General features: G+C 40.0%; 1 protein-coding gene across 3 annotated transcripts; it reads right to left on the bottom strand.

The window, feature by feature from the left end:
- Positions 1-427: 427 nt before the first annotated feature.
- Positions 428-21,243, bottom strand: LOC128839986 (lipase member M-like). Of its 3 annotated transcripts, none has more exons than XM_054033376.1 (10): positions 21,193-21,243; positions 15,737-15,842; positions 13,358-13,475; positions 11,756-11,954; positions 10,071-10,180; positions 9,079-9,215; positions 7,035-7,184; positions 4,439-4,510; positions 2,551-2,616; positions 428-767 (listed from the first exon to the last, which is right to left on the bottom strand). In XM_054033376.1, the coding sequence occupies exons 2-10, from the start codon at positions 15,833-15,835 to the stop codon at positions 534-536; spliced, it is 1,185 nt and encodes a 394-aa protein (XP_053889351.1). In that variant the 5' UTR covers positions 15,836-15,842; positions 21,193-21,243; the 3' UTR covers positions 428-533. The 3 variants fall into 3 exon arrangements, with proteins under 3 accessions (XP_053889351.1, XP_053889352.1, XP_053889353.1); XM_054033377.1 differs by lacking the exon at positions 21,193-21,243 and adding an exon at positions 17,658-17,674; XM_054033378.1 differs by lacking the exon at positions 2,551-2,616.
- Between the last annotated feature and the right edge of the window lie 2,163 nt (positions 21,244-23,406).

Below are 23,406 nucleotides of genomic sequence, written 5' to 3'. Positions count from 1 at the left end.
AGCTCCATAGCACAACTCCCATTGCCTTCAGTAGGGCCAGGATTTCACCCAGTAGTACAGGAAAAGCTGGTCAAATAACGAGGGTGGGAGCAATTATTCAATAAAAAATGGCAAACAAAGAAAGAAAACATTTGTAACAGAATGATTAATCAACACTAGTTGCAGAACAGGATTCTTTATCTTCTAATCCATTCCAGGCAGGGATTACCTCTATTTGTGGAGTAGCCAGCACAATATCAACTGGGGCCTTTTGGTGCTACCATAACACATATGTATTATAATGACCACTCCAGAATTGTTTATTGAGCGAATTTGTTCCATCTAAGAAATGTAGCTCAGCTTGCTGAGATGGTGGCCTACCCACTGAAACTCACCAACAGGATGGAAAAATTGGTGCAGAGACAAAAAAGGCATAAAACCAAACCAGTCACATGAGGCCATTTTTATTTAGATGAGTGCAGTAGCACGCATGTCCACATACGAGACTCAAACATTTTTCATAAGTAGACCAAATCCTTAAGTGCTCTGTGGTTTTATGGATGCTTCTCCATCAATTCAAGGATTTCATCATACATACGCTGGGTTGCATCAAGACCCCAGATGAAATCAACATGGGTCCAATCAGGAAAATACTTATAGAAAACTAGATTTGTAAGTCGAGGGAGTAAGACTGCAGTCGCCTGTGGGCTTGTAACCAAGTCACGTCCACCATTCCATAATGCTGTTGGCACGGTCATATCTTCTACCTTATAAAATGGAGGGGTGGTCTGTGGGAGGGAGGAGGCAAATAAAAATAAATCAGACAAATGACAGTCTGCAGCCTCAATGATTTTTAATCCAAATATGTGTTAGCCTTGCATTAACATAGGAGTTGCCATAGCAGTCCAGACCAGTGGTCTTTAATTATTAATTATTATTATTAGTCATTTGTATTACCATGGTATCTAGGAGCCCTAGTCATGGCCCAAGAGTGGTTTGTGCAGGCATACACAGGAAAAAAAAGATAATCTTTACCCCAAATCTATTGCTTTTAATCAACCCACAGTTACCCCATTATCAGGTAGGGCCCCGACAGTACATCAGACATAACCTTTCTAAGCAATGGTGGCAACAGGTGGCTTGGGAGTATATTTTGAATTGAAGGCACATTTCTTGGGAGATAAACTCCTCAGATTAGCATCCCCTAGTCTCTCTGGATCAGCTCTCGCATGACCCTCAGAATATCTGAGCCTAGAGATCCTTCTTAGTAACAACAGGATATCTAGTGGTCATGGGTGGTTTATCTTAAACTTTTACTGTTGGCGATTGTGGAGCTCCCCATCCTGTCCCTGTGAGTTCAAGAACAAACAGTGTGCCATCTGCTTATGGGCTGCCCACTTTATCATCATGATGGTGGATAAATGAGTTTGATGTCTCCAGACAATGCTCTGTGAGAGAGGCTACATCACTTACTCAACATCTAATTCATTATTTGGGCCATCAGAAGGCATATGCCAAAAGAAGAATGGTTGTAAAGAAGGTGCAAGGAGCCATACCTTGGATAACTATGAAAAACATGCTCACACTAGAAGTTTTGTCCTAACCCCACTACTGAGAGTTTGGCCTGTGCCCTTAAGGGAGAAAGTTGATGTCCCATCTAGTTTTTTGTTTTAATTTTCTCTGAGATAACTGGGATGTTGATGTCTGATCTTTAAACCTACTGAGACTTTGCACCAAGATTTTCAAAACCAGGAGCCAAAGTTTTGCTTGAAAATCCTGATTTAGGCTTCTATGTAAGTAGCCTGTCCAGTGCCCAACATCTCCCACTGACTTCAATCTGAACAGACCTAACTTAAATAATTATACAAAGGGAAGGAAAAGAGGGATTGTCATGATCCCCACAGGAAAAAAAGGAAACTGAGGCAGAAGCAGATTAAGTGACTTGTTCATGATCACATAGAAAGTCTGTGACAGAGCTGGGAGTTGAAGCCAGATCTCCTGATGGCCACTCCTATGCTTTAATGCAAGGCCACCTTTCCTTCTGTGCCTTCAGGCTCCCTTTTCTGCGTAGGCATATTCAGACCCCCCTCTCCCTGGCTCTATTACAAGATGCCTAAATAACCTCCAGGTACACTAAGGATTTTCTTCCTTACTTCTGACTCCAACTCTAGACTCTGAGGCACAAGCTTCCTCATTTTTTGAAATCCTTATTTCTAAAGCTTAGTATCGCAGGGCTTGGTTTTGTTAAAATTCTTTTCCCCAGGGTGTTAAACTTAATTCTATTGTGGTCACTATTTCTTATTGGCTAATACACCGTTGTTTCTTGAATCAGCTCTTGTGTTTTGTTCAAGATTAAGTCACAAATAGCCTCTCAGTTGTGCAACCTATACCACCCGTTCCAAAAAAGAGGTAATTTAGGATGTTCAGTATGACAGCTCTGACCATAATCAGATTGGAACCCAGGTCACCAGAGATGAAAAAGCTAATGCACAAACCACTGTGCCATCTTGATCCCTGCAGGTACGTATTCTTAACTTCCAAAATAAACAAACATAAATCACTTTTCCCTACCTGATTATATTTATCTTTGTTCTTACAGCCATAATCAAAATATTTAAATTCTCCAGATTTAGATAACTAAAAAGAAAATACAAGGGTGTAAAATACAAAACACAACTGAATGATCTTAATTTGTTTTTCTGCTTTAAAGTGTCATAAAATGCCCAAACTAAAGAATAACATTAAGATGCAAAGTTCAACAGAGTTTCTATAAACAAGAATACATAGCTGTGCAATATAAAAGATAAGCTGATTTCATAACATTCTTTAAAATCATTCTCTCTATTTACTCTTAAAGAATATTTTCATTTAAAATTATATATTCAAGACTCAATAATACACAAATGTATTTTTTAAAAATATCAGGTATCAGGGAGAAATGAATAGGGGCAGGGACTCATTGCAGCTCGGGTACTGTGTATATAGAGAAATTCCCATACTACAGTGGGACAAATCCCCTCTTACACTTTGCTGAAGTATAGTTTGGAGCCCCAATCCAGTAAAAAAGCACATAAACCAGTACTAGTCTTTAAGTACATGAATAATCCCTTTGAAATTAATGGGACTACACATATTCTTAATGCTTTGCTGGACTGGGTGGGACCTTTTTGTGAGCTTCTTTGAAGAACTCACTCAATGTGGTCTTGCCTCAGTTGTAAAGATTTCACCTGTAACTAACTAGGCCTCCAGTCCCTTAGGTAAATTCCATGGGGTGTCCTGCAAATTATGAACTCTATTGCCCCAGGAACAGCAATTGCATCTGGAGGTAATGGACCTGACAGTACTTGAAGGGGAAAAAATCAGGCAGCTGGAGTTACTGGCATGGGAGTATGTGATTATCTACCAGACGAGGGCATTTCTTTTGCCACACTTTTCAAGAGTATGTGCACTGAATTGAAGAAAATCTTTCCCCACAAATTATTCACCTTTCATCCTCTTCAAATAAATTTCAGCAACATCTGGATGATGTCAACATAGATCAGGAATTCCTTCGTAAAAATAATATGGAGGACTAAAGCTTGTTCTCCGAAGACATTTATAGAAACTCCCATTGGGTATAATATGTATCTTTGTGGGGAAAATGAAAACCTGGAAAGTATATCATGTAATACAGTATCTTAAAGACCCAATATGTTGCAGTGCTCACTCCACAACTTCCCCTGCAGAAATGCCTTGCAAGATCAGATTGTATGTGATTTGCCTAAATTAGACAGGAATTCTGTGGAGAACCCAACTTTCCTGTCTCTCACATTTAAGTATCCGTCCAGCATTGTTAACCACAAAATCAATCATATTAGCATCTTTGAGTGTATTAAAACATTGATCCAGAGAGGAATTGAGTACTTGCAACTTCTATTCACCTCAGGATCCAGTTCTGAGTCACTGAGGCCATGCATATACTAAGAAAAAATTGTCTGCTCAGCTCACTGAGGTTTTGAGAAATGTTTGTATAACTTAGTTAATTTTTCTCCGTCTTCCCTTCTCCTTCATTGAGGACATATAGCAGAAGGAGGATATTTATTATACTAGAAATATTTTTCCTCTCTGCTTGTATGGATAATTCTTTCCTTATTTTGGATCATCAGAATTCTTCTCTTTACTGAAAAATTTCTAAACTAAACTAAAATAAAACAAACAGATAATACCTAAACAGTGAGCAGATTCTGAATGACCCTGTTAAATGTAATACAAAACCACACTCTCTGCTACCAAAGAGAGATGATTATTTCATTGATAAATAGCTGATTTTCTCCTATACAAATTTTTAACTGAATAAGTGTGATACATAATACATAATGAAGTGTGAAAGGAAGAATTTTTAAACACCATCCATTAGCGCAGTATATTTATTTTTAAAGAAGACATGGTTAAACAGTGCAATAAATATCAGAAATCCTACCTGGCCCCAGTGGATTATATTTTTTACAGATGTATAATCTGGAAAACTTGCTAAATACACATCTGCCCGGCTCTGCAAGAAAAAAAATATTGTTACACAATATTCATTTTCTAAGTGAAGTTATCACGGACAAAATTCTACTTTCACTTAACATTCAACTTAGTTACACCTATTCAAGATCTAGGCACAGGACACAATTTAAAATGGAATTTTTTTCACAGTAAATCAAATAAACTTTACAAGAAACCCAGGGGAAAATGTGGAAGCCTAAAAACTGTACCCACTCCAAACACAGCCCCTTTCCCATCCCCTGCCCCTAGGAAAAGCCTGAGAGAACAGTTAGGGCTTACTTCAAGTCCGAAAAGTTGTAATTTCCAGGCATTAAAATAGGTTTTAACCAACTGCATGACTAACTCTACAAAAGGCAAGTGTAGTGGGAGCTAAGCCCACATTTTGTAGTGGATACGTCATTACACAGCAAAATTTCATGAGTTCAATTGGTTTGGAGCATACTTAAGTCATGCTCTGAGTGAACCAGAGATTTATGGTAGCTGAAGAAAATCACATGACACTCGGTCACACTGCATAGCTTCCACTCAAAGAGAGAGAAATGGGTGTTTTGACTGCTATTTACTGTGATGAGGTGTATCTACCCTAGACTGGCTCAGCTAGGATTGACCACATCCTGTGGGCTGAAGAGGCCAAGCCTCCTTACCCCCCGTTAGACATGCTCTAACTGGAAGTAGGACATAAAATGGAGCAGACCAGCTCAGTCTGGGTGACTAAGGAGGAAAGCAGACATACGCTGCCAGCTCCTGCCAGAGAGCTGCTGGAGCTCCAGACTGTTGAGTCCGAAGACGTGGAATCCAAGCTGGAACTCCCCTCAACCACAAAGGACAAGAGAAATGGGAGGTCACTATCCCCAATGGAACAGATGGAGCAGGAATCAAGAGTTGGAAATGAACCAAGAAATGTGAAGATTGAAATAGGAAACCAAGTCTGAATCCAGGACTACTGGTTTCACAGGCTCTGGATCAGGACCTGGTGGCGTAGGGTGGGCCTGGGTCCTCCTACCCCACCCTGCAGCTGCTGCTGGGTGAGGGCACCACCTGTAGGGTGGACCCGACTGCCCAAGGGAAGCTCCAAGGATTCTGGCTGCTTGGCTGCACTGCCCTGAGAGCAAGAGTGGCTCTAAGGACTCTGTCCGCTGGGTCCCAATATCTTAAAGACAGGGGATACCCTGGTGACTCTCACTGATTGAGCCATAGCTACCCCTTTCATTGTCTGCCTTGACCCAATACCTCACAATGCTTTGTATCTACCCTTTGACACTTACATTCAGTGTTTTGATTCATTCTAGTCTTAAACTCAAAGATCCTCCCCATAGCCATGTGAAGGGAGAAACCAGCCAGAGACAGATGCTAGCAGGAGCAGTTGCAGAAACAGTTTAAGCAAGGATTGCTGTATTAGGCAGAAAAGAGGGTAAAATGAAGCCCACCCAATACCCAAAACTGTGCAGATGAGAATCCCCTCCACTTACCCCATTCCTATTACCATTCCTTCCACATTCAATTTGGGCTTGAAGAAAGAAACTTCAGGGAGGTCCAGCGAGACTGGAGCCAGCAGAGCAACTGAAGAAGCAGTTTAAGCAGGGACCGACTGACTGATAATTTAATTGTTTAATCTAATTGTTTAATCTGATTGTTTAATCTAATCCCATTCCATTCCCTGCATCAGTCTCTGCATTTTAGAATCACTGTCCCTCCCACCTTCCTCCATTCCCGCTTCTCACCTGTTCTGTCCCCCTGATTGCTCCACCTTGCTTTTCTTTCCATTTAGCTAATGCTTTCCTAACAGAAATCATGTTTAAAAAATCCCTGAACTAACATGACAATTGATACTAGCACATTGTTCTCTCTGCTTATGTGTTCTATCCCTTTTCTTACCCTACTGTGTGTTTCTTGTCTATTTAGATTGTGAGGTCTTCCAGGCAAGACTGTCTACTATACTGTGTCTGTATAGTGCCTAGAACAATGGGGCCTGATCTTGACTGATGCTAGAAACTATCATAATAAGTAAGAGTCATAATTAGAAAAGCAAAACTTGCACACAAACCCATGTGAATGTAAACCAGCACTACTACTGATCCGAGTCACCCAAATTATTTTGGAAATCCATTGTATTCAAAATTCTTCTCATTGACATAGCAATAGGAAAGGAATGAGCACTGACATTTGCAGAAAGAAAAAAACTCAATTTTTTTCTGAGTTGGAGTAAAAAAAGAAAGAAGCGCTTCAGCAGCAAAGACGAGGAACAGATGAACCAAATGTAAAGGCCACCGTTAATTCTAGATACTTATGACACACACAAAAGCCTTCCCAAACTCTGCAACAGTCTAAAGACCTAGTTCTCTTATTGCAGGTTAGATATTCTACGTTTCTATAGCACCCAGCACTGTGGGACCGCAATCCCCACTGAGGATTTGGGGCACTAATATATACATTGTTGTATATGATGATGGCATGTTGCACAAACACTGTGGAACTCAGAAGCTGTCTTATGCAGATTAATTAACTAGGATTGTTACTATACGTACCACATTTAAGTTTTTCTCATTAAATCCACCTAAAATAAAAAAGAGGGTTTGGATGCAAAGTCGGTCTACTAGTGCAGTTCCGCACACCTTGGCAGTAAGTGATTTCAGTCTCGTGCTTAACAGACAGAATTCTTTCTTGCCAAATACAATCTGAGAAAATATAAAGATGTTGTTCACCATGACTCTTAAATGCATTGTTTACTATTGTTCTCTCTCAGAAAGACTGAGGTAAAGAGTTAAATTTGTAGGAACAGCTTTACCCAAGCCAAGAATTCTTCCATATACAATTAGTGAATGACAGATGCACTTCAGTACTAGTAAAATGTCACAGCCTGTCCTCTTTTGTTCACCTAAGGAGAGGGATCACCATTCTTGGCCGAGCTGTGACAATCTCTCCATTTTCTCCTACTTTTCCTTCACAAAATACATGCACCCCTTGGAAAGAGAGACCATGGGTGAACTCATGATTCCATAGAAGCCAATGGAATCCCATGAGGCACCACGGTGGCTTGGCCACAGAGAAAAGACCACATGGCATCATCTGGTCCATAAACATGGCTCATAGATGATGATAAGGGCATGGAGCAGTAGTTCCCAACCAGGGGTACGCGTTCCCTTTGGGATACTCAGAGGTCTTCCAGAGGGTATATCAACTCATCTAGATATTTACCTAGTTTTACAGCAGGCTACATAACAAGCACAAGCCAAGTCAGTACAAACTAAAATGTCAAGCAGACAATGACTTGTTTATACTGGTCTATATATTATACACTGAAATGTAAGAACAATATTTATAGTCCAATTGATTTATTTTATAATTATATGATAAAAATAAGAAAGTAAGCATTTTTTCAGTAATAGCATACTGTGACACTTTTGTATTTTTATGTCTGATTTTGTAAGCAACTGTTTTTTAAGTGAGGTGTAACGTGGGGATACATAGGATAAATCAGACTCCTGAAAGGGGTACAGTAGTCCAGAAGGGTTGAGAGCCACTGGCATGGAGGACCCAGAGGTACAACTGCCAGAAGGGACCTGAGTGGCTCCAATAGAGGAAGAGATTATGGACCTGAAATGAAGCTTTTCATTTTGATTTTTGTGACAGAAAAGTCATCCAAAAATTATCTTTCCTTGTAGAATATTTTGATTTCAACTAAAACCATTTTCTAACGGGAAACCAGGTTACTTAATTTTTTCAACGAGCGCTATAATTTTCGATGGTATTAATTAAATTCATCTAGATAATTTGATCTAACATCACACCTTTTAATCCTGGCCTAGATGAGACCTTTCTGTTTAAGGAGCAGTAGGATCTCTGAGCCAAAATTTCCCAATCTTTAAAGTGAGGGTCATGAGACAGACCTACTTCTGAAAAAATATTTGCAGAGTGATGTATACGTTTGAGAAAAGCTCAAGAATTGCTGGCTCTCCGTTCCTATTTCTGAGGGAATGTCTCCTCCTTCTTTCCTCAAACTTTATGGTCCTTGAAAGAACATGCCATTTCTCATGCCTGACTCTTTATCCAAAAAAGAAGAACAGGAGTACTTGTGACACCTTAGAGACTAACAAATTTGTTAGTAATTTGTTAGTCTCTAAGGTGCCACAAGTACTCCTGTTCTTCTTTTTGCGGATACAGACTAACACGGCTGCTACTCTGAAACCTGTCTTTATCCAAAGTGAGGGCTTTTCAGGCTTTTGGCTGTTTGTCAGTGAAAAGCTTTCAGGCTTGATATTTCCAGAAAAAATCAAAATTCAGACATGCATACATCAAGTGGAATAAGTTGGTGAAAAAGTTTAGTTTACACACACACACACACACTCCCCAGTTTCCCCTAACCCTTGTCTCAATACATTTATCACACTATTGTTGCATGATGCATGATAAACTTATTTCTATACATAATGTTCTGCACTGCTGCATGGGAAATGTACATATAACACTCCAGTGTGCATACAGGCCACAGATCCTAAATTTCCATTTACAACTTTTTCATATAACAACATTTATTCATGAGAGTAATGAAATATGGAGGATTCTACATACCCTTAATAAATCAGTAGGAAGAAATATCAGTTGTGTCAGAGGGGCTTTGCTTTTGTTTAACATGTATGCAGGAGCCAAGGCAAAAAATATTTTGATTTTTTGAGCCAATTGAGGCATGGCTGAAAATGCAATAAAAGCTGAGAAAGCAAAAGAGATTAATTACAGCGCTCTTAGAAACAAGTTACAACATACAACAAGCCAGTATAAACAGGCAGAAATTGATTTGATAAAGGTAAATGTTAATCTCCAACCTCAATGTATCTTTTGTTTGTAAAAAAAATCAGAGCTGATGCAGAAAAAAAAATTGAAGATATTGCAGGGTAAACACAAGCTAAGATCTGTGCCCATTAGCTGGAACTACAGGTATCTGATATTAAATTAAGGACAATCTTTGCTAACTATATAGGCAATCTTTTCTCCATGTCTGCCTCAGAATATGCTGGAGAACAACAATTTCAATAGTGTACATTTTGGAGGACTCTTGGATTTCTCTTCCGCATCGCCAATTTTTTTTAAATAAAATTAAAACAAAAAAAAACCTGTTAATACTGTGTTCCCTCCCTGTTTATAAGGCTGTTTCAATTACAAGTAGTGGAAAGAAGGTTTGAGATAATATGAGGGTCCCAAGAACATACTCAGAATTTAACAAGAGGAGAACAGCCTTAACATGACTATCATTTGTGTATCCAGTTCCAGTACGGAGATCTATAATCTCAATTCCATCCATCTGCTTTTCTGTCCACTCAGCTCCCTACTCAAAATTTTGGTCTCCCCTCTATCTCCTTCCCAAGATTATGCACAGCTGGGAATTGCTCTCTCATTCATGCACACCTGACTGGAAGTAGACAGCAGCGATGCACTCATTTTGACCAGTCTCTTGTTATAAGAGCTTTGAATAATATTCACAGTGAAATTACAGTCCCAATCAAACCTTAACTATGAAATAGGGACAAAAAGACAAAACACATTTAATGGTCTTCTTCCTAACATACCTATGGTACAGCCCTGAGAATACCCAATGTAATACAAGTTCTGTTGTCCAGTTTTCTGCAGAATGAAGTCTATCAATGCTGGAAGGTCATACATGGCCATTTCATGAAAACTGCAACACAAAAAGAGAAAGTTGCTTGTGTAACTGAGTTGTAATTCCTGCGCCTATGTAGCATTTAAAAGCAATTATTGAACCACACATCTGTCCATTAATAAAAATAAAGTATAGTTTTGGATGTGAATTGTTTCTTTAGATATTTGTTTTGTGTTTATTTTGTTCTGGGTTGTTAATTAAGAGAAAAAGGAGGGTTTTTTAAATAAAGTGAGGCATAAGAGTCGTAGGTTGACGTAAGTACTATGCAAGCAGGATTCTTATATTATTATTTTGTGTATGTCTATCATATCCCCTCTTCTTTCTCATCTCTAAACCAATAGTCTCAGTCTTTTCTGCTTTCTCTTTGTAGGGAAGTCTCCCTACATATAACTCAAGACCTCTATTTCTGCTATTTGCTTTTCAAAGTAGCATGACCATAATCAAATGCAGTATTCCAGGTATGGACATTGATTTGTATTGTTGCCCCTACACCAATGCCTGTTCTCATTTCAGTCTTGCTCCTCTGCTGAATAGTAGAATTCAAGAGCCTGGCAGGGTCGTTTCCAGTGCAGAAGAAATCAGTGATGATTCTGGGTATATTTGAAGTGTAACTTGATTTATTTAACATGTGTATACCAGCCCTGACATGAGATGGCCAAAGAGCATGCGGCTTCTTCCAGGAATTTCAACTCAACGGTGGCTGGTGCTCAGAAAGCAAGCCCTAGCTACACCTAACCCAAGTCAAGAGCCAAGGTTCATATTCCATCTCCCCCGAAGCTGCCTCTACACAAAACAACCTGGCATAGCTAACACTAACAACAACACAGCATGTCTTTATTCTCATACTAAGAAAAAAGAACATTGAAGTTTGTCTATAAACAGTGCTACGTGGGGATGACTGCCAAATAATACATCGGTATATTTTAAGTATTTTCCTTACCATTCATTATGCATCCTAACATTTTGTTTGCTTTTTTATGATTGTTGCTGAAAATTGAGCAGAGGTTTTATCTGACCCATCCACTATGAGACACAGTTCCCTTTACAACTTAGAACTCAGCAGTGTGTCAACATAATTCACATTATTCCTTCTTATCTCCAGTAGCTAGCACTCCTCATTCTCTATGCACCTTCCTCACCTATCATGCAGTTGCAGTGCAGTCAGAGAGGTAGCATGGTATAGCAGATTGGGCACCAGTTTGGGAATCAGAAAAATCAGGATATTATTCCCATCTTGGCCAATGACCTGCTGCGTGACATTAAGCAAGTTCATTGATATCATTGTACTTGTTTTGCTGATCACTCTGTTTTATCTATTAGATGCTTAACTCCTTGGGTTACAGACTGTCTCTTACTGTTAGAACTGGCTGAAAATTTTCCACCAGGACAGTTTATATTAGAAAATTTTCCAAAATAGATGCCCTAAGGGAATTTGACAAAATGTCATTTAAAAAATCAGCAGTCAAACATTTATAAGTTGTAATATAAAATAAAAAAGTTGAAATCTAAAGAATTGGACTGACCTGAAACAAAAATAAAAACAACAACTTTATTTCTTGTCCACTTCAGTAGTTTCTCTCCAGTTCAGCCTACCTGAAATCCCAAAATTCCTCTTGGTCAATTGAAAGGTTCTGGTGTTTTCTAGACCAGGTGTTCCCTCTGCTATTTCCTATCCAAACATCATAGCCTGCATCTGCTAGTATGAAGCCCAGGCTATTATTGGGCAAATTGGCAACCCAGTTGCTACCGTCTAAAAGAAGGCCATGCAGAAGTAATGCAGCGAGCTTTGGGCCTGGAAAATAACAAAATGGAATATTTCACAGAAACAGAACTTCTATAACATGGTAATGATGTAACATGAACTTCTCTTCCAGCCCAGATCTAGAAGAGGAGGCAAATATTCACTGACTTTTTTATTACAGCAAACCATTGTAATACATTGTTTTAATATTCCATTATATAGGTCAGGGAACTGACTGATAAAAGCAAAGTAACTTCCTTAACTTTACAAAGCCAGAATAACCTAAAACACCTCTTGATTCCCAATGCTATGCTTATTCCTGCAGGCCACACTGTCTTACTGCCAGAGTTTCTGAACATCAAGGTCTCCCACTGATCCCAGTCCCATTCAATTGCAGTTGTCAATGTTTGGTAATTCTAATAACCAGGATCTCGGTGTCTCAAATTGGGCATCCAGAAAATGAGAACACAGTTAGTTGCGACATGTGAAAATTATGGTCTAATTGTCTTTCCCACAATCACATAGTAATATTTCTCTGTGGTGTAACTAGGGATAGAAACTAGCTCTTCTGGACAGTACAGAACTGCCTTACTCATTTGAGTACACAATCCAGCATCGTCCAAAAATTTTATTTCAGTCTTTCTAGATCTCTGTAGCATAAGTCTGAGTAGTGTTACGCTCAGACTGTACATCCCAGCAACAGCAATGTGCACAGAATAATTTTGGACCCTTCTCAGTTTACATCACAAGTTTGAGAATTACTCCTACACTGAGCTGATCATTAGGGCTCAGTTCTGGGCTCTGGACACAGAAATTCCTGCAGTAAATTCCTCTTCTTAGATTTGGCCATTTCCATTGCTGAAATGATTTACCTTGAAACAGATGATGTTTCCCAGAGTATTTGACTTGCTAAGAAACAAGAACTTACAGTTCATAATCAAGCTCAACCAACACGCACTTCTTTGCCATTGTGTTCTCCATCATCTGTCCCTCACAGGGAAAAGTTCCAACTCCCAGAGGATATGGGAGAGACCACAACTGCTTACCAAGAGCTCTTCAGTGAGCATTTCTTCTCAGGAATAAAGCATTTTCCCAATATGATGAAGAGGAAAGTTTTACATCACATCAAGGGACTGATTCATTCTCCACTGGAGAAGGGGGTGAGAATGCAACCTCCCTGAACCAACGGGACTGGCTTGACTATTAATGCATTTACTTTAAGCATGAAAAGGCAGGGTTTCACCATAGAAAAGCTTTTTTAATTGGCAACTGAGGTCCCTGGGAGCCCCACCAGAGCAGGCTGCCACTGAGATGAGAAGAACTAGCACATTCCCAGAAAGCCCTAGCTAGACCCTCTTCCTGCCATAGCACTTTTAAGGCAGATCTTCCACCAGCATCTCTCAGGACCAAAACAAGATGCAAGAACTTCTTAGTCTCTCTGAAAGGAGCCATACCTGTGTCCCTAGGATTTCCTTTGCCATGAGGAATTCTGTTCATGCTAAGGTAATAGCCATCAGCTGTCAGCACTTCATACTCTTCACTCGGGTATCCTTTGTACAGGATCTTCTCACTCTATGGAATGAAAACAAAGGGTTTTGCCTAATTTTGTTTATGTATGTCCCTTTAATCCACTATCTCATGCAGCTATGAAGGAAATCAACAAATCAGTTTGATTTTGGTTTCATTTCCATGTGCTCCTGCATTTTCCTGATTTGTTCAAGTGATGTCAATCAAAGCCCAAATGCTGCAAGAGTTAGTCTCTTTCACTGTATTTCTAATGTGAACCAATCCAGGAAGCCCTGGAAATCTTCCCAGAGAGTATAAGCTGTTGGTTTCCATCTCAGTTCCCAGAACATGGAAGTTCAGAGAAGGCTGAATTCAAAATTCTAAACATTCAGATGCTTTTCTATCTTAATTTTATCCATAAAATATTTGCACATTCTCCCTTCACTTATCCATATACTAATCCCAATGAGGAAGTGTTAGTGAGAATAAACATTCAGAAATCTATTGGTGGAAGCAGCTTTTAGTGAAATTCTAAGGTCAAGAATAAGAAATGTGAACCATAAATTGAAAATAAGGAAATATTTAACTTTTGAGTCTAATCAAAAGAGGAAATAAGTTTGTTGAGTGGAAATAAGTCTGGGTGCCAATGTTTCACTTTTTCACAACACAAATACTCCAATCCAAAGCAATAAATTAGATGCTCGGATCTCTGATGAATACTGAGAAAAACCACCTTTCGAATCTCTGAAGAGCCCAGTGATAAGAAGCAGAGAAGACAGCTGACATCTGAAAGCTGTTATCAAACCTGCCAAATATAGGCTTGCTCAGGAGTCGTTTTAAAGAAACCAGGAAGATCTAACTGTACATGAGTCAATTTATGACACACATTGCCCAGCTGCCCTGCCCTTATGAGCCTCTACTGATAATCAGCAAAATGAGGCACTAGGAACTCTGAACCCGTCCCTCTACCACTTCCTACAGCCCCCTGTTACTACAGCCCTGACCAGCAGCTGCCTGCTATCCATTCTGAAGTGTAAACCATATAGTTCAAACATAATAATGTAACTTAATTACTCATAAAAATTATCCATCTAAACCATTTGGTGAATAGTTGGTCTAATTAATACATTTGAGGGATCAGGAACACCATGTGAGTGATTCACTAATGGAAAAAAGAGTTCTAAATTCATTAGAATATTTATTCGCTCATAAATAATCTAACCAGCTCTATTTTTACACACTTCAAGAGTACTAAGTCCTGTCAGACCACAGAAGGTCCAAAAAGCAGAGGAAAGACCAGGTCTCTTCCTCAGCTGGGAATGGTGTGGTGCAGGTTTGGGGTGAAGAAATAGAAATGCCTTACAGCTGGACTCTTCAGCATCCTCAACAGTGAGAAGTTGAGTTCTGTGAAACTCCCCACATTCAGTGCAACATGCCTCTCTCCCAGGGAATGCAGAAGGGTGTTTGTAGCCAGAGCCTTTCTACTTATCCAATCACAGGCCAAAAATAACCAGCTAACACTTGTAAAGTAAAATTAACTGTGCTGGGCTAGGGAGAGAGAGGGACCAACTTTGATTCTGATCCTGCAAGTAGCTGAGCCCTGCACCTCATATGATCAGGCACTTTGTGGATTATTTTATATATGATCCACAGGCATTTTGTCTAAGTTAAAATGAAAAGGTACTAACTCATGATCAGTGGTTAAGCTGGATGTGAATTCTCATAGATGGGAATACCAGATTAGATCCTTAAACAGGAAACAAATATTTTTAGGAGAGAGTGAGCGTGAGTACCAGAACTCACCCTTTTAAGAACTTTTTATCAAGCTTACAAGATATAAAAGCATCCCTGATTCATTAATACTATTATGCAATATCAAGTTTATGTTTTTAATTAGCAGTATTAAATTAATCAAGCGGTGTAGCTTTGATAGTGAAATCACTATTTACTGTCTCCCAATTCAGTTCTTGTACTAGTGGGAGAAAAGCTCAGAAGGGAAGAGCACAAAAGTTGTTCTACTTTATGTTCGCTATATTTTTAATAAAACTGGACCCAATTCAGAGCAGTGGTGAAACTTCACAGGCCACAGATGAGTTCAGTATAACAGAAACCAGACCCAATAGCCAGTACCCCTCATGACCTCTGCTCTAGCCAAGGCAGATTAGATTGTACCCTTCTGGAAAAATGGAGAGTGCCAGTAGGTGCTGGAGACCTGGGAGGCATTTGTTTAAAGGACATATCTGTTAGTATAGAAATTATAAATAAATAACATAAGTAACAGTGAACACATTCCATTATTTCCAAACTTTCTCCAATAAGAAACTTACAATATTCATAAATGCCTCAGGATTTCCATGTCCTCTTCTTATGAGTTCTGAATCTGCAGTTGCTTGTGTCAGATATGTCATTAGAATGAACAGCCACATCTTGGACCTGTGCAAAATAATTTATCCATCAATAGTTTTGGTAGGAACACATTCATAAAAATGACACTGCTCAATGATGACACAAGTCAGGGTAAAAAAAAAAAAGCAAGGAGTTTCTCAGGAAGACAATATTAAACATACAACTGCCAACTATCCTTATGTGAAGGAAAGATAGGAAGAATCATAAGCGGCAAATATGGAGTGGTATAATGACCTTAAAATCAAAAAGGAATCCTACAAAGAATGGAAATATCGATACATTGATAAAAAGTAGTAGAAAAGTTTAGCAGAAGCATGTAGGAACAAAATTAGAAAGGCTAAGGTACATACTGAGTTACACCTAGCAAGTGACATAAAAGATAATGAGGTTCTTTAAGTACATTAGGAGCAGGAGAAATATGAAGGAATGTGTAGATCCTCCACTTATCAGGGAAAGACAGCTAATAACACAGGATATGAAGAAGTCTGAGGTGTTTAATGCTTATTTTGCTTCAGTCTTCCTTAAAAGGAAGAATGGTGACCAGATACTCAACACAATTAATATTAACAATGGGGGAAGTGGGAGAGAAACAAGCCAAAAACAGGGAATAAACAGGTTAAAGAATATTTAGTTAAGTTAAATGCATTGAAAATGGCACGGCCTGACAAAGTTAATACTAGGGTACTTAAGTAATTAAGTGAGCAATCTTAATACCATTAGCAATTATCTTCAAGAACTCATGGAGAATGGGTGAGGTCCCAGAGGGCTGGAGAAGGGCAAACACAGTACAGTAAAAAGCTGCTTTATCTGGCACTTCACCAACTGGAAAGCTCTATAAGCTCTGATCTTCATTGAAATGCCAGTTTATAGTCATGGGGCCGGCAGGGGGTTGGAGTGTGGGAGGGGATAAGGAACGTTGGCTCTGGGAGGGAGTTTGGGTGCAGGGGGGGGGGGGGCAGAGTGCCGGATCGGGGCCACTCACTTCAGGTGGCTCCCCATAAGTGGCGACCTGTCATTGGCTCCAGCTCCAGCTACTCCTAGACGGAGGCATGGCAGGCTTCTCTGTACTCTGCCTACCCCCGCCCCCACCAGGAGTGCCATCTGTGCAGCTCCCATTGGCTGGGAATCAAAGGGAATCCCATCACTGGAAGTTATTAAGAACAGGTTGGATAAAGACCTCTCAAGATGGTCAAGGTTTATTTGTCCTGCCTCAGTGTAGGGGACATGATGATCTCTTGCCGTCCCTTCCAGTCCTACATTTCTAGGATTCTATGAAAAATGAACAAAGCTATGTGGCTTTAAACTTTTAACATCATTGATGCAGATGGTTGAATTCAAGATCTTTGTCATTATCTTCAAGGCCTTCATTGAAGAAGAAACCTAAAAGATCGCCTGAAGCTCTGGGATAAGATTTGTTGTTAACAACTCCACTCCTTGGGTACAATGGAGCTGTCCTCATCAAAGGTAAAACTTGTTTGTGCAGGAGACAGAATTCTCTCTGAGGCAGTAGAATTAATTCCCACATGATCTAATAACTACTTCAGCCATTACCATTTTCCATTCCAAATACAAGATGAATGTCTTTGAGTTTGTCTTCAATAATGAACACACAAGCTGTCAGGTGACTGGGACCTGGGCAATATAGGCTAGTGGTCAAAGCAGGAATCATGCCTAGTGGTTGGAGCAGATGTCAGGAACCAAGTGTCGGAACCAGAGGCTAGAGTCAGAGTCAGGAGTCAGGAGCCAGAGGTCTGGATCAAACTGGAGGTCAAGATCTGGATACAAGAGCTGAGTGTCAAAGCCAGAGTCAGAAGCGGGAGTGAGGGTTGAAGCTGGAATTACCTGATACAGACAAGGTAACAGGCAAAGGAGGGGCTCAGCAGGGTTGAGACAAGGCTGAGTGCAAGAAAGGAGCAGCAGGAAGAAGGCAACACAGGAGGAGTCACACTGACAGGTGTGAGCATTGAGAAGCCAGCAAGCTGCTGCTGGCTTAAGAGCCTACCTGGTGGCCTTTCCAGCCAATCAGGTGGTGTAGCCAGTCAGGCAACCTGCTTCAGGACAGCTGTGCTTCTTAAGTTGCCTAGAAACTAGCTCTGCTGCAGGCTGTGATTCCTGACAGAGCAGGGGAGGCATGCAATAAATAAATAAAAAATACCAAACCAAAAAAATTACTCATGAAATTTTCTCACTCAGGAGAAAAGAATCACACATAAGAGGTGCTAGTCACGGTGCTTAACACATTCCTGAGACACATGAAGATACTGAGGGTGGTATAAGAACCAGAACAGAAGAGAATAGAAAAGTCTGGAGGATCAATAAAATGTAAATAATATTAAATACTTGCCAACTGAATACTCTTACAGTACTCATCTTGTTGTTTACTGTTATTTAAGGGTATGCAGCAGGGCTGACCAGAAAACAAACAGTCCATTTTGTGATCAAATGAAATCTCAAAAAAAAAAAAAATTCTAGATAGAAACAAAACGGGGACCCTTTGAAACTGAATGAGAACACAAGGAAGATATTGGGCCAGAATAGTTAGTAGCCCAGAGGTTAGGGCACACACACCAAGGAGGTGAGAGACCCAGCTTCAGCTATCTATTCTGCCTGATTTTGGGATAAGAGGTCTCCATAAGACGGCCATATTGGTCCATTTAGTCCAGTATCCTGTCCTCTACACAGTGCCCAATGCCAGGTGCCCCAGAGGGAGTGAAGTGATTGATTCCGTCGCCTATTCCCAGCTCCTGGCAAACAGAGGCTCGGGACACCATCCTTGCCCATCCTGCCTAATAGCTAGGGCCCTACCAAATTCACAGCCATGAAAAACACATCACAGACCGTGAAATCTGATCTCCCCCCCGCCCGTGAAATGTGGTCTTTTGTGTGCTTTTACCCTATACTATAGGGATTTCACAGGGGGAGACCAGCGTTTCTCAATTTGGGGGTCCTGACCCAAAAGACAGTTGCGGAAGGGTCACAAGGTTATTTTAGGAGGTGAAGGTATTACCACCCTTACTTCTGTGCTGACTTCAGAGCTGGGTGGCAGACCATACCATGCTACCCTTACTTCTGTACTGGTGCTGGCTGGTGGCTCTGCCTTCAGAGCTGGGCTCCCAGCCAGTAGTCGCCACTCTTCAGCTGCTTAGCTCCGAAGGCAGCACTACTGCCAGTGGCAGCACAGAAGTAAGAGTAGCAGTACCAATCCCCACCCCTATAATAACCTTGCCTGCCCCCCCACACAACTCCTTTATGGCTCAGGACCCCTGCAATTACAATCCCATGAAATTTCAGATTTAAATATCTGAAATCATGAAATTTACCCTTTTTTAAATCTTCTGACTATGAAATTGACCAAAATGGACCATGAATTTGAAAGGGCCCTACCAATAGCCATTGATGGACTTATCTTCCATGAGTTTATCTAGTTCTATTTTGAACCCTGTTATAGTCTTAACCTTCCCAACATCCTCACTCTGCCTATTGAAATTCCATCCTGGACCCTGGAAACTGCCCTGATAAAATTTCCACACAACTGATATTTCTGCAAAATGTTTCATTTGTGACAAATTGGCATTTTCCTACGAAAAAACATTTTGTTGAAACATACCCATTCTAGAATAGCTAGATTCACTCGCTTAACAGTAGTTTCATTGAATGTCTTTTTCATCAACAACAGCTGCATATTCCACACACTGCTTAATTCATAATGAAAGAAGTGCCAGGGCTCAAGCAATTGGTTGCCAGAACACAAGCAATTTTTCTATTTTCATAACTGATGCATCAAGCCCAGAGGAGCCGGGGCTATGACTTGCCAAGCCTGGAGTTGCCAGGGCTCAGCCAGCACAAAGTAAGCACTGATTCCACATCTTTGTGTAGGTCTGTATTAATGCTGATATGTTGCAACTACATATTGGTTTTTGCAAGTAATAAAATAACTAAGAAGAAAAAAAAATCAAGTGAACTTTTCAATTTACCCTAAACTTTGTCAACTGTTTATAAAAGCCTAGATAAGACAGTGAGGCGTAAATCAGGATTAATTTGGCACAAAGATGAAATGCAAATATTTTAAACCACTCCAATGTTCAGTCTCTCCAATCCTTTGCTCTAATCCAACCATATAGACTAAGATAGAAGGGAATGAAAATTTCAGGAAGGCACCGCCCTATCAAACGTCTTTTTTAAGATGGTCAAAGATACAATATTTAGAATCATCTGAAGCTTCCCAAGGAAAACAATTGAAGTTATTCCCAATATTATACATGGAGCTGATAATGCTGCCTGTAGCTAAAGTTCTCTGATACCTTCCATTTTAAGAGCTTGTTTTGAATTGTGTATGCCTTTGCCAAACTTTAACTGTCTCCAATTAAATTTACCATGCCACACATCTGCCTCATGTTGACATCTAAAACTGTCCAGCTATTCCTGAGAATGAGATTAAGGAAAAATAAATTGCTTTGTCCATATTCCACTTTTCTTGTGGAACAAATCACGTGAATGTGTAAATTATTGACTGTGTAATACATATATGCTATGGAGCTGAATTGAGGTTGCACAGGCAACCTGAAGTCTGGTATTTCCAAAGTTATAAATGCTTGACTTTGCAACCTTATTTTTTTATATAGTTATTTGGAGGTAACATTTAATGTGCTCAGAGATTGTAGTTCTAGTCAGTTTCAGAGATGTGGCTTCAGAGATTCTGCACAGCAATAAATGCAGTAAAACAATACTTGAGAGACCAGAGAAAAAATCGGCAGTATTTCATTTGTGTTAGAAACATGGCTAGAGAATTGTGAAGTGAACTTTATATGATGATTCATTTTAATTCCCAAAGAAACACTTCCTTCAAGTGTACACGTCTTAAGAACTTTATTTATTCTACCCGCTAAGGTCCCTAATTCACAGCCCTGCTGCAAATGCCTTTATGTATCCCTTTGTTTTCTGTCCTCCTGTTTCTGTCCCCATATAACAACAATGAATCTGGTTCCCATCTCAAAAGTTTCTGTATCACCCCATAACATGGGATCTGGCTTAATGCTGAAATATAGACCTTAATGTGAAATGATTTATTAGATACACTCCAGAAAGATTCTCCCCTAAGGCAGTTCAAAGTACCCGATCTAAATGGGTCTTCCAAGCAAATTAATATTCTATAAAAAGTCACTCCTGGACCATGCACTTTTGAAAACAATGAAAGGTTTAACCCACCTTGTACTGACCATAATTATGGATTTTCTGATGATTTTCAGGAAGCTTAACCTCAGTAGACATCTCCTGTATACCCTCCTCACTCAGAGAAAAAGCAATCAAAATACTTCATTACAAAAGTAGTTAAATGCAAATCTTAGTCAGAGTTAAATTAAGAAAAAGAGTTACTCACTGGAGTCCTTCTGCTGCACCAAGTGGATTCAGATCTCTGAACAGTGGCAACTCTGACGGCCCCAGTGTTAAAAAGCAGCGTGAGGGGGCAGATACTCGCCACATCAGAATATCTCATACTTTTTGCTCTCCAATCAGAAGTAGCCTTGAAGTGTCATTTACCAATTCCACCTCTCCCCCTTCTCTCTTTGGACTGATTTTTAGTATTGGATATATTTACTCAGACTTATACTTTCCTTAGAGGAGCACCCATCCCAAGCTCTAGGTGTCCTGGAAAGTTAAACGTCCATATCACAAAGGAGATAGACTCTGGCAATTACGTTAACAGTAAAGGAAATGCATGGCAATTATATCTCTGCTCTTTACTAACACAGACATAATACTGACTGGTTGTGATCTGCTGTCTTAAAAAAAAAGTCACCCTAAACTTGAAAGTAAAATGTAGACTTGAAGTCAGGAATTGTCAGCAAATTCAGTATGAAATATTCACCTAAATTCTGTATTCATCAATCATATAGAATCACTTAAATTGTTGGTAACAGGGCATTAGCCTATAACATTAATACACAATACATTAGATAGCATGGTTTAATCCTTTGCTGGGTTGGTAATTTATTAGGCTATGATATTTTTCTTTGTTCTGCCTGTGTGTGCAGGTGATAGATAACATCTCAATAATATTTTTGCAGGGAGGCAGTAGAAATCTGAAAGTGCAATTCAATATTACTAATTGTCATTTTCATTCCCTATCAGCTTTGGCTTTGATAAATTAAACCCTTGCCATGCTGAACTATTCTTATCACCAGCAACATTGTCAGAATCACGGGTTCACAAAAAAGACACTTTGGGAGAGACTTCAGGTTCTCCTGGATGATGGCCTCTGATGTGTTATTCTCACTTTTACTCCCAACTAACATACCAGGAATTTCTTTCAAACATTCCTCCTCACTCAACCCATCCATCAGAATACTGTGGTAAAGCTGCATCCTTGCAGAATTTGGTTGACTGCCCATTGGACATTTGCTGGTGCAGGCACATTCCCAAATGCCAATATACTCATGAAAAAACCTGGAATGCATTTATGATCAGACAGTGTTTGGAAATTTCTTCCAAGATCATTTGGAAATAAGATGTTCATGGAACCTTGATTGTACTCCACATTTTTGCCACTACAATTTTCGTACAGCTTGACAAAGAGTGAAGTCACATGGTATACATGGAGGACATTAAACCAGAAAAAAAAATCTATGACTTTTCTGAATTAATTTTATATCCAGAAAAACCAACAGAGTCCTGTAGAGTCTGCAGAAGGGGATAGAGAGTTGGTGAGATGATAGGAACAGCACAATGCCATCAGCTTGAAGTGTGATTTCAACCTTCCAGTGGTGTCACCCCGCCCCTGGGTTATTCTGGATTAGCTGGTCCACAGATTCAGTTGCATAGGAAAACAATACAGATGATAGGTGGCACTTAAAGATGTTCCTTTTCTAAAAACAAAGCTGACTAAGTCAAAAGCTTTTGCTGTGTCAGATGAAAAACAAACCAATTGTGGAACCCAAACCTCCAAATCAATTTGCAGAAATTGGCTAATTGTCAGACCCTAAGGCCTCAACTTCAGAGAATTAGTTCACTCAGGAGTTTTCATCTTTGCTACATAGGGATTAGTCTTTCCTCATCACAGCCTTTACATGCCAAGCAGGTATACATTTAAAAAAATGGTCACTTACCTTTCGTAACTGTTGTTCTTTAAGATGTGTTGCTCATGTCCATTCCAATGTAGGTGTGTGTGCCCATGTGTACAGTTGTTGGAGCTTTCTGCCTTAGTGGTATCTGTAGGGCTGGCTGTGGTGCCCTCTGGAGTGGTGCGCTCATGCAGCGGTATATCAGGTGCCGCCGCTCCACACCCTTTCAGTTCCTTCTTGCCAGCAACTCTAACAGAGGGGCAGGAGGGTGGGTAATGGAACGGACACAAGCAACACATCTAGAAGAACAACAGTTATGAAAAGGTAGGTAACCGTTTTTTCTTCTTTGAGTGCTTGCTCGTGTTGATTCTGTTTTAGGTGACTCATATCTAGGGAGGTGGGCTCAGAGTTCACAGCTTGCAGTACTGCCCTATGAAAGCCAGCATCGTTCTGGGCCTGCTGGGTAAATGCATAGTGGGACGTAAAGGTATGGACAGATGACCAAGTGGCCGCCCTACAGATGTCCTGGATAG

The sequence above is a fragment of the Malaclemys terrapin genome, chromosome 7, assembly GCF_027887155.1.
Source record: "Malaclemys terrapin pileata isolate rMalTer1 chromosome 7, rMalTer1.hap1, whole genome shotgun sequence".
In the NCBI taxonomy this organism is placed as follows: domain Eukaryota; kingdom Metazoa; phylum Chordata; order Testudines; family Emydidae; genus Malaclemys; species Malaclemys terrapin.
The sequence above is the reverse complement of the archived record's forward strand: the minus strand, read 5'-3'. Positions and strand labels throughout refer to the sequence as shown.